The following is a 12,543-nucleotide window of genomic DNA, read 5'->3' as shown; positions in this document are numbered from 1 at the left end:
TCCATCTGTGCAAATATAGTGTGAGACATTCTACCTGCTCGTTATCGAGTGCTGGCTGCATTATCTCCCCCTGCTAAAAGGACCATGCCCAAAGCCAATTTCTGCATAGAACCCCCTCACTTCACCAGACTCACCCTTGCTGCATTGGAGTGAGTTCCAGGAAGGCAGGTGGGGGGGGGAATCAAAGAATGCTCCAGGTGAAATATCTTCCCCACCTTCGCACAGGCTCGTCCACCATCAGTTGGCCCGTGGGAAGGATTCCTGGAGGCCTCAGAGCCTCCTCTGGATGGACTCTCTCCCACCCCACCAACTGCCCTGTGAGAAGGACCCAACCAAGCAAATGGGAAAATAAGCCTACTCCATCTGGACTCTTCTGCTCCATCACCCGAAAGGCCACCTGTCCCCAACTGCCCTGTGGGATGCCTGCTGACTTTATATGTTGATATTGTTTATTGTGGTTTTAAAGAATTTATTTTAACGCTAATTGCAATTCGTCTTGGAAGGATTTGTAACCTTCGTTATAAATAAAAAAAATAAGATAGCAGATCAAAGGTTACGGTTTTTATAATCTGTGTTTTGTTATGAGTTTGGTGTTTCAGATATTCTGTAACTATACAAGGATTATTGACGCAAAACCAGACCCCATTTGTTGCCAAAAAACAAATCTTGGCCAAATATAAACAGAGAAGAAAGCAAACACCGTGTAAATAAAACAAATACACAGGGCACCTCTATGCACACATTCCAGAAATTATTAAGCAGACAAAAATTGCAGGCATAAAACATGTGGTGGACCCTAGAATTGAAGATTACCTTCTACCACCCAAGAATGGGAGTTTGCCATAAGGGAATCAATGCTGATGACAGAGCAACACTGTTCTGGAGAGACTGGACCTTGCCTTGGTAATCTATGCAGCAGTCACCAGTGAAGGCTGAAATGCAATGTGCATGGTACTGCCTGGAGGACAGTCTGAACTTCAACTGGTACTGAATGCTGCTGTTTGGTTGCTGATGAGAGGAAGATGAACTTGTTACCTGTGCATTTTCAGACCCGACTCAAAATGCTGTCTTAAATTTTTTAAGCCTTCAATATATTTGGGATTGAGTTATCTGGAGGACCTTTTGCCCATACAAACTAATGTAATGCTGGTAAAAGGCATTCCTAGCCATAGACCTCACCTACACTTCCACAGGCAACTACACAGCCAACCCCCAAACCTGGCCCTTTAGGGGGAGTGCGGTCCCAGTCACATCGCTCCTCCTAGATCAGCCAGCTTCTCCACCTCTAGCACCACAGTCTTGTCTGGATTAAATCTGGATTATCACTCCAAAGGCAATTCCACAGCCTTCCTAGGAGTTACCAGTGGAAATGAGGTGAGCTTGGGTTCCTTTATCATGTAAAATTTGTTTCTCTCTACCTGCTTTCTCTGCCTTTTTGCTTAATTTCCAGATAAAAAACGACTTTGAAAAATTCATTATTTTTCCAAATAATCATTATTACCAGAAATAACTATGTGTATATTGAAGTTAATTTAAACACATAACAGGAGGAACAGTTTCTGTATCCTCCCTTCCCCGCACTACTTAGCAAGGCGGGGGGGGGGGGAGTCCTGCTAAAATCAACAGGGCTCACTTGTGAGTAGACAATGTGTAGGATTCACAGTTAAGGAAATTCATGCAATGAAACATTTCCTGTCCTAACTCAATTTTGGAATAATAATAATAATAATAATAATAATAATAATAATAATAATAATACAAACCCTACTGTCATTAATGTAAGACAAATGATAGAAAATTGTGGATATACGAAACCAGTGTCCTTGTCACTTCCTGCTATTATATAACCTGAGGCTGATACACAGAGTGTGCAGATACATTTTAAAATTACAGTCATACCTCGGGTTACAGACGCTTTGGGTTGCGTCATTTCATGGTTGCGTCTCGCGCTGAACCCAGAAGTACCCAAATGGGTTACTTCCAGGTTTTGGCGCTCACGAATGCACAGAAACACTAAATTGTGCTTTGCGCATGCACAGAAGCGCCGAATCGCAACCCGTGCGTGCACAGACGCGGTGCTGCGGGTTGTGAACGCTTCAGGTTGCAAACATGCCTCCCGCACGGATCACGTTTGCAACCCAAGCGTCTACTGTATTATAGAAATTATAGTAGCAAAATAACTTGTTGACCATATTAAAAAAAGAGATCATGTTCAAGGGAACAGCCAGCAAAATGCAGGTGAGTTGCTCACTGTTAAAAATGAAAAGAAACACAAAGAAATAACTTCAGTGAAAGGTTAAACTTGGCCTGTGATATATTTCCACAAAGAATACCAAATGGTTTTATCCCATATCTATTTCTAATCCCATGGATGGATGGCATAAATGTCAATTAATGTGTTAATAACATAAACTGATCTATCTCAAAATAATATAGCAAATATCCATATAGTTTTAAAGCCCCAATCCATCTTTAGACATGTGTAACAGATGACTTCGGATAAACATCAAAAGACACCTCTAGCCAGGCCAGATGAGCTTTGTGGTACAGATGAGGCTGCCCATCCAGCAATAATATCTGTTTATCTGTTGGCTTTATGTGCAGAAGCCTGTTTTCATGTACAGATCTTCCCTACTGAATCAGAGCATAACATGGAACATGGAACACTATTGGTCTAGGACTACTAAAAACCCTAGAGAAAGAAGAGTCAACAGTTATTAAAAGCTGGCTATTGTTCCCAAGCAGTTCTACTTTCTTATTATTCAACTTGGATTGTTTACGTACTGTTACACTTAATTCCAATGGCAATAAACCAAATTTTATCAAATAGTCAAAGTTGTCTATTAGAGAGCATTTTGCAATGGCAATAATTGTTTTTTATTAAAAATATTTTTATATATAATTTAGAGCATAGAAAACATGTAAACATCGAACTGCATTATATAAGATTCACATACATTGTTTTATGCCCCACATTGTCCCAGACAGGAGAGGGTTAAACACTGCATGAGCATATCACATGACACAGACATCCAAATCACATGACAAATACGGTCACCACAGAACACAAAGCTAATGGGATAGTACACAGAGGGCTCAGATGCGTACAGTTACCTCACACACTAGGCACCAAACATGAAACTCTTAGACTAAGAAATATGCTTACTCTATTCCCCACCCTGTGCCTCCAAAAATCACCCCCAGAGCCAGAATGGTCCCTGCCACTGCACCTATAAGTCTGTTAGTGGCCATGCTCACTGTATAGAGGGAAAAGGGAACACTTTTTAAAAAGCAAGTCATCATGTACACAGAAGATGTCTGAAAAGAAGAATTTTAAATGGCACCCCAAAATGGTAAAAAATACTTTCTTTCATTTGATTTTACAGCCATTTAGAATTACGGAATTATCAGAGATTATATTTGCCTGAATATGATGCACGTCACCTATTTAAAAGCTGCCTCTATTTTATAACTGAGCAGTGCTTTGTAAATCATAGGCGTGATCCGTACCCCCCCCCAATGGGTGCAGCCACATGCAGGGGAATGGAATAGGCATAGGGCTTGTTATTCTCCTTACTTCCACCCACCCACCCACCCAGGCGTTCAGCTCCATACATTGCAACACACTGGTCATTAAAAGAAAGAAAGAAAGAAAACCATTCATGTTCTATATATATTTAAGCAGCCATCCCTTTCCTTAACACGGTCTGGCATGTAACATTACTTGCTCTGAGAACAAGTGGTCAGGATTCTGAGGAAGAGGGGGATAGACTGTAAATGGGAGGTGTGTGCATGGGTCTCCTGTTGCAAAGAATGAACGGCTGATATGCATGTCGCCAAAGGCCATTAAAGCTCTATGGCAATGCCCTCCTTGGCTTGTGCCTCCAAGAGTTTATAAAGATTTTCTCAGCCTATGCAATACAGTACCCATTTCCATTTTAAGAGGAGACACGATTTTTAAACCTTCACAAATAACGAAACTGTTTTGTAACATCACAGATATACTGGATACCGACCAATAAAGCCAAGCACACAAGCAATGGATTATTTACATTTATGGATTATTTCTCTTACTATGGGCCTAAGTTGCCCTTTGATTCCAGGTATATTCTTCACTGCACCTTACATTTTGTTATGCAAGGCGAAGAAGCATCTTGACCAATTTTATGGGAATTCAACATTCCAAGTAGCAATGTTACTGGAAGATGTACCAAACTTGTGCATCATATAAACTTCATGACTACCACTTTCTCTAAAGGTTTCTATGTTGTCATATTTCATTATAAGGCCTACTTCTGATTGTGCAGCATCCCCTGTGTTGCATGCAATCATCTTTTAGTAGTGACCAAAGGTTCAAAAACCATTTATTATGTAGTATAGTTAAAAACTCCCACTGACCATGCACAAGTCCTTAAGGATGTCATTTGGACACCACCCTTTAATTTTTATTGACCTTTATCCTTCTTCCAGAGTTCCATTATATTGAATGTAGTTTATTTCTTTTTTTTTTAATAAATTCCTTCTATCTTTATCATGCTTAGAAATGAAAGAATATATGTTTCAATTTATGCATTGTGTTTACACATAACAATTTGTTGTTGTTTTTTTTAAAAAAACCTACCATGACTTTAAAAAAGCAAACAAATGCAATCATTATTCAGGCTTCGGTTTTTATCTCTGTGTCTCATTACTTGTATTGATTATTTCATTCACAGAGATAGGAAGCCATTCCATGAAAGAATAAAACATTGTCTCTCATATTTTAAAGTTCAAATGGGTTGGCTTGGTGTGTTTGAACTACAATTTAGAACAAGAAGCATGGGACCTCCATACTAATGCCTAATTTTGTAGTTTTGGTTACAGACAAGTACAGAAACAACTAGAAGGGTAAAGATCTTTTTTAATTTAAATTGTGTTTTAGATAGAAGCTCTATTCTTAGATGAATTTGGGAAATATGGATATCTGCTTACAAAATGTTGGCAAATTATCCTGATTACACAGTTAAATTTGTTACCATATCCCACTGAAAATTAGCTTTTCAGGAAAAATAGTTTAACTTTTATTATAATCCATTAGAGACCTTCTGGCTAATTATATATTTCAGAGTTCAGTGTATTTATCTATATCTGAAACTGAAACTGATTTTATATTCTGAAATACAGAAAAATGAAAAAGCAACTGATGGATTATAAGTTCTGACAGAAATGCAATAATGCATAAGGAACAGAAGTTAATCAATTATCTTAACATAACTTACTGGTTTATATAACAACTGTAATAATTAAAAATGCATAATTATATGTTATTACAATTTATAAGACTATCTACAAGACAAATCTTTTTTAAAAAAACCTACAAATTTGGTTTTTCCCTTATTGACATGGTTAAACACTTAACAGATACAGTACTTCTTTGAAGATCTTGTTTAGATTTTGCTGAATTCTCACAAATTTAAAGATATGGAGAGCAGAGAAAAATCTTATGCAATGAAAGAATTTGATATTTTTGTCTGAATGTTGAATGCACTCTGATTCCAGAAGATAATTTTATATGTTCAACTATTTGTAGGTCCCACATACAGCTAAACAGGTTTAAGGTTCTCATAACAGAATCCTTGTCACCTTAATCTTAAGCATGATTTCTAACCTACTTCTTTCAGAAAATATTTTTGTTTCATGAATGCTTTTAAATAAGTGACTGGTTGGCTATGAAAAAGTAAAACAATGAATTTGTGGCCAATGCTTGAATGCTGCAGAGTATAAATCAAAAGCAGATTATCTTTTCAAAACCAGGGCATTTTGATCCAATGGACCATCACCGGGAATTTTTTCACTGGGATACAAGTAAAGTATGCAAGCAAGTATGGATATGCAAACAGAGTTTTGCTGCCCAATTATGTATTAGCACACCCCACTGCCAAAGATAAAAGCTGCCTTTCAAACTGCTCTTCAGCATTGAGAACTGCTACAGTGAAATTGAGAATCCAAGTCCTGGCTTGCGTGTCAATTCTCTGCCATGTACACAGCACATGTCTCTTCTTTGGACCCAGGTTTTAATTGTCTTCCTAATGCAACACATATTGCATATTGGTCCCATTCAATCTGACTGGCTCCTCCTCTCTCTCCATCAGGCCTCAATTAACCTGAATCTAGGATCTTGATTCATTTTGTATTCCGAGTTACAAATGCCCTTCTTTCTTATATATTCCAACCCATTTATTTATTATTATTATTATTATTATTTCTAAAAGGGTTTAGAAACAGGAATCAGGAAATACTCACCTCATAGCATGAATGGCTCACTGAAAGTCTGCCAACGGTATCCTAAGGAGGAATAAAACTGGAAGATGGCAACTGCCCCTCCCACTAGAGAACAGAATCCCTAGGGATTGCACATTCTAACTTGCTGGACCATCCATTTAGGAAGGTGGTAAGACTGGACAAAGAGATAGCTTTAACTTGTCCTTCTTCCTATGTTGTGGCTCACTACTGAGAGACACTTGAAAGAGATCAGTGTAGAGATTTACAGTAAGCATGAAGCTATGGGCACAGGGTGCCAACTCCCCAAACTGAATGAGGCACCAAGCACTATTTCCAGCTTTATTCCTCTGGAAACTTTGTTTTAGTATTTTACAAAACTTTTAGAAGTTTAATATACTGAATTTGGATCCAATATTTCTTTCTTTCGTTAAGAGAGACTGATAATGTTATAATCAACTGCAAACATTGTAAAATCTGCATGCAGTGGTGTATTTACCATACTTTAATTAACTTCAGGTACTAATACTCACAACAACGAACAAACACAACCCAGTAAAAATTTGTATTTAGTAAAGGATTAAAGTGTTCTTCTCATGGTTATATCAAAAATAGAAATAAGCAAAACACTTACCATACTGCAATATAAGATTATCAATGGGTGTCAAATATAATAATAGAATATATTACCTAGACCTATGTCATTAAACAGAAAAGGCAACACCTAAAATGTTTTCACGGTAGGTAATGATTTTCTGTGAGTACCTCTGAAACGCTATGGGTAAAAGCATAAATGCTTTTTACCTAGCATACCTAGCATAAATGCTATTTATCTAGAAACACACACACACACACACACACACACACACACACACACAAACACTGCATTGTACATGGGCACTTTGCTCAAAAAATTCCTGCTCAAAAATATAATTATATAGGAGTTCAGGGTGGGAAGAAAAACTGAAATTACACAAACCCTTTGGTCCATTTGGTTTCTCTGCTTCTTCTTTCCTTTTAGGGTCATGCATGCTACAATCTGTCCCAGCCCAGGTATAGTTACAAATGCATGTGGCTTCATTGCTGCATACCTAAAAGAAAAATCGTGTTACCACATAATAAAAAATAATCATATGCTTGGTTCATCTGTTAAAGTTCCTAGGTAGAGTAAGTAGTCCTATTTAGAGGAAAATCCATTTATACTTTCGATCTAGATTAAAAAAAGATGCTCTCAGATCTGCATGTTGCTCTACTGATCGCAGGAGAACTTGATCTGCATACACATTCCTTTAAGCATGTTCACTGATGTAAAAAGAGTTTTGTACAGAGGCTGGATCAGTGTGTGCTTTGAACCACTCACACTCACATGCTATTGCTGCATTTCGGCATAAACTGAAACACTGGTCACTTGCTGTGAAGGCTCCTTCTGCTGGCGGCTACAGTGGGTTAACTCTCCCCCCCCCCAACCCTCACTGTCCAGGACAAATAGTGGCACATGATCAAACTCTGACAAACCAGCCAGCTCCTGGCGGCTCCTCCCCAGTTGCAGTCTCATGAGCAAGCAAGAGAGAGCAATAGCAGAGGCAAAGAAACAAAGACACCCATGACACAAACATGCCACGTCAAAACGAGCAGGAAATGACTGCACAGACTTCTACATAAATGTGTTTAAGAGGCCCAAAGAAAATGGGTGAGGCTGGATGCTTCCTGCACACCCAGCAGAAGGAGCCTTTACAGAAAGTGACCCATATTCCATTCCCTAGGTGGGATGCAGGAGACATTCAGACTACAGTGGGACTTCCCTTCCTTCTATTCTTAAGCAAAGCTTCACCATTTGGCTAGAGGGGGTCAGAAGGGGATCAGAAGTTTGCCAACCTCAGGGATCTTTGCAATCTCCCACGTGCTTAACCTCTGGAACACTCTACTGGGTATAGGATTTCCTCTGATAGAGAACAGTCTGTTGTAGTCACCTGAAAGGTGGTTTTCATTGACATATGCCCATGAGATGGGCTATACTGCCACCTCATGCCCAAAGGCAGAAAATGCAACAGAGTTGAGGACAGAACGAAGAATGAACAACATGGGGACAGACACCTTTCAGGTGAATACAATGGACTGTCTATGGTGTCTGTCCATCAGATGGAATATACTCAAGCAGTCCCGATATAAGATAGGTGAAGAAAAGCACGTGCAGCTCTGTGGAACCACCTGCTGCAACACACATCTCCTAAAAGAAGCACCAGCAGATGCAGACGGGCCAAGCTTGTGATGAGTTTGGGGTTTAAAGAAACAACAAAGAATAAACAAAGGTGCATGGAGAAGATCAAGTTGCATCTCTACAAATGTCCAAAACAGAAGCATTAGATGCAAAGGCATCCATAGTGAAAGCAGAGTGGCCCGAGACTACTGTGATATTAGATTGCACTAGCAGTTTAAGTTACAGGTAGGTAGCCGTGTTGGTCTGAGTCGAAGCAAAATAAAAAAATTCCTTCAGTAGCACCTTAAAGACCAACTAAGTTTATATTTTGGTATGAGCTTTCGTGTGCATGCACACGAAAGCTCATACCAAAATATAAACTTAATTGGTCTTTAAGGTGCTACTGAAGGAATTTTTTTATTTTACTAGCAGTTTAAGTGAGTCATAGACCAAGGCAAAGCAGGCCCACACTCAAACTTCTTTCTTGGAGTTCTTGGATAGAAAGAAGCAAACACCCTCTCTGCCTGCTGGAAGTCCTTTGTAAAATTCAAGCATTTCTCAAGTGCCTATCAAACATCCAGTGCCAAACTTTCCCTCGAGGGTGGACTGGATTGGGACAAAAGGATGGTAGCACAATGTCCTGAAAGCTATAATGTACCTGCCAAATGGACACAGAAGAAGCTAAAAGCATCTTTGAGGCACACAAGGCAATGAAAGCCTTTCAGGTACTTTGACTGATCTGTTTTGTGGAAGAATGCAGGATGCCATGAAGGTATTGATTACCTGTGCTTCAGGCACTGCTGTTCAAACACCATTCGTCTACATAGGCACCCCCAAACTGCGGCCCTCCAGATGTTTTGGCCTACAACTCCCATGATCCCTAGCTAACAGGACCAGTGGTCAGAGATGATGGGAATTGTAGTCCAAAACATCTGGAAGGGCGAAGTTTGGGGATGCCTGGTCTACATCAACCCACTTCAGATTCGGATATCACATGGGAAGCTGGATCAGCAAATCCAAGCAAAGAGGAAGCTGCCATGGTCTGTGTTGTTCAGAACAACATATGCCCATCAAGGCATAAAGGAGTTTCTTGGCCAAGGACTCACAAAAGCATTCACCACTCTCATCTGGAAATGAGAGAAGAGCTGGAGAAGTTGAGTGTTGGAAGGAGTTGCAAACAGATCCAGTTGAAGCAGTCCAAAATGCCTGTCAGGGACTGGCTGGATGAGGAAGAATGGTGGGAGCCATCCATTTTAAAAGAGGATTAGACAAATTCATAGATGATACGTCAATCATTGTCTATTAGCCATGATGGCTATGTTCTACCTCCAGTATCAAAGGCTGTTTGCTTCTGAATACCGTACGCTGGGGAACATGAGTGAGAGAGTGTTATTGTGCTCGTTTGCAGACTGAAAGCTTCCTGTAGGCAGCTGGTAAGTTACTGACAAGAGACAGCTGAATGAGAAAGGCCTAATTCAGCAGCACTCTTCTTAAATGAAATTAAAATTGTGGCTTTTATTTTCCAGATCTCCAGAAAGTTGTTCTGCTCCAGGCACAACTGGAAAAAACAACCCAGTTCATAGATTACACCTGCAGGAATATCAGCCAGTATTTTTTGAGGATAAACAGAACTAAGTACTGAGAGGAAAGAGCAATCTCTTTCTCAGTGTCCAGTGTTAATGGTCAGAAACACTACAAAACGATTTTTTTAATTGAACTAGGAATATGGACTAATCTTAGCTGGGCTTCTCTTAACTAGGAATGTGGGCAAAACTTAGCTGGGACTTACCCCATGTCCAGAACAAACTTTTCCATTAGCACCAATAGGGCAGCTGCTTATATTCAGAGACTGGATAGACAGACACCTTCTGTCCATACACATCATCTGAGGACCACATGGAGCTCCATCTTCAACATATCCTAAATCTGTATCATCATCTAGAAGTACGTGGGCACAACTGGAAGAAGAAGTTTTTTAAATGCTCTTAGCATGACTGAAAAGCTTCTAAAGTGAGCAAATGTAAATAGCTCATAGATCTCAAAATATTCTGAGAAGCGAGTACTACATTGACTACACCAAAGCCAATAGGGAAACGCTGAATTATTTCAATGAGGCAGCAAGAACCAACGCAGGGAAGTTTTAGAAACATTGACATTATTGGTGTCTAGAAGGTAATGATACCAATACTTAAAAGAGAATGCTTAGGGCACGTACTACAGAAATGAAAACTAACCTTATGTTTTATGAAACAAAACTTTAGCTTTAGTACTTGAGAAGTTAACTTCAAAATAGACCTTAATTATTCAACTGAAAGTGCTAAAAATGCATTAATACACCTTGAATACGACACAACTCACCTGCAATTCACTACTACACCTTGGTGGAAAAAAGAAGTTGGGATAATTTCTCCCTGAAGGTGACCAATTCGTGGAACTCCATCAAGATTTGCACAAAGCAATAACCCACAGAAGACATCACTGTAAAGTAAAAAACAACAACACACAGTATATTAACAACCTATTTTGTAAAATGGAAATTGTTCCCAAGTGCAGCTGAATCCTGCTGAAGCCGAGGTTGCAACAGAGCTGATCAGCTGATCAGCCAATGGTCAAATTCTTGGTCAGGACCTCGAGTCCAACAGATCCCTGCCAAAAGCAAGGGAGAAATCGGCTGATGGGCACTGACAGTAATCCCCTCTGATATAGGCTGAAGGAACCTTTTTTTGCAGTAACCCCTTGAGCCTAAGCCAAGCTGCAAAGAAAGGGAAAAAAAATATTTAATTTGAAGCTGGGCCACCTGATGTTATGGTGTTGTTGGTCCACTGACAAGTGGGTTACTCTGTCTACTTGCCCAAGTGGTCTATAGATGGTAGGTTATCTGACGACCCGACTCAGCAGCCAGATCCTATTGTCCACCCTTTATTGAATATGCATCTATTCAGATTACATAATGTAAAAGAATTTTAAAAGGAGATCACAGCATAGTAGAGAGTAGTGACACAAAGCACTACAAATCAGCAGGTCAAAGTGTTTCTAAGTAATGAAAGTAACTAAAAGGCAATGTGAGCTCTGCATCAGATGGAGAAATGGGCTATGAAATCAGGACTCTGCTGCGCTCAACAGACAGTGTCTTGGATCCTAAATGTGTTTTAAATTCTCTATAGATACTTTTATTGCATATGCATTGAACTTATATCTCATCCTTCCTTCCAAAGGAGCTCAGGGTGGTTTCTTATTTCAGAAGAACAAAACAGAATGAGGATTTCTAACCACAACATTTATATTCATTCTAAAAGGTTAAACTTACTGCTTGTTGCATGGAATCCATTTCTCTCCATCCTTTCCACAGTTTCCCTTTTTCGTGCCTTCTGTGTTTAGCTTCTCGTAACAGTGCTTATGAGATCCTGAAGCCTCTATGGAAGAAAAAGTGAAAGTAATTTCTACTAGCATACCCAGGTAAGCAAAATGCTCTCCCATTAAAAAGTAGCCAAAGGAATAGGAACTGCTGAAGGTGCTAACATTACCTTTTAAAGGTCAATGCCCTAAATGCTTTGCATGATACAAACATAATGTGTGTGTCTGAAAAACGCTTTCTGAATCATGTACTTGATAAAAAAATACATGCACCAGAAACTTGGGGGGTTATATTTTTACCGCAACATAGCAAAAAGCATGTGATGCATAGTGACAGTACATTGAAAGTTTATTAAATTACATAGTGGAAAATGAGTAAGAAGAAGGAAAAATATCAACCATGGCTTGGATCCTAAGGTTAAGAAAGTTACAGAAATAAAATTTCCCCTCTTCCTTACTCCAAGAAAAGCTGGGGGGGGGGGTGCAGAGGTCAAGAGAGCTTCCTGAAAAATGTAGAATGGGACACAGGGTTGCTGCAGAAGTGGAGAATCACACAAAATTGGATTTAGAGCCTAAGATTATTTGAGGAAGTTTATGAAGGGGAAGTTTTTCCTACTGTCTTCTCCTGCTAACAGCCCTTGTACTGCACCCAACATTATTCAGGTGGGTCTCTTGACTCTACACAGAGTGGCTTTTGAGAGGACTCTGAAGAAAGGAGGAGGCAGCAGACTTTC

The 12,543-nt window shown here is 39.5% G+C and overlaps 1 protein-coding gene across 6 annotated transcripts in view; it reads right to left on the bottom strand.

The window, feature by feature from the left end:
• Positions 1-12,543, bottom strand: part of ADAM23 (ADAM metallopeptidase domain 23) — a 69,036-nt gene that overhangs the window by 13,578 nt on the left and 42,915 nt on the right. For all 6 annotated transcript variants that reach the window (XM_035138047.2, XM_035138055.2, XM_035138073.2 and 3 more), the window contains 4 exons: positions 11,763-11,868; positions 10,814-10,933; positions 10,245-10,413; positions 7,238-7,349 (listed from right to left, as the gene is read on the bottom strand). In XM_035138047.2, coding sequence (XP_034993938.2) covers positions 7,238-7,349; positions 10,245-10,413; positions 10,814-10,933; positions 11,763-11,868 — 507 coding nt within the window. The remainder of the gene's footprint in view (positions 1-7,237; positions 7,350-10,244; positions 10,414-10,813; positions 10,934-11,762; positions 11,869-12,543) is intronic.

This window comes from Zootoca vivipara, chromosome 1 (assembly GCF_963506605.1).
Source record: "Zootoca vivipara chromosome 1, rZooViv1.1, whole genome shotgun sequence".
NCBI lineage: Eukaryota > Metazoa > Chordata > Lepidosauria > Squamata > Lacertidae > Zootoca > Zootoca vivipara.
The sequence above is the reverse complement of the archived record's forward strand: the minus strand, read 5'-3'. Positions and strand labels throughout refer to the sequence as shown.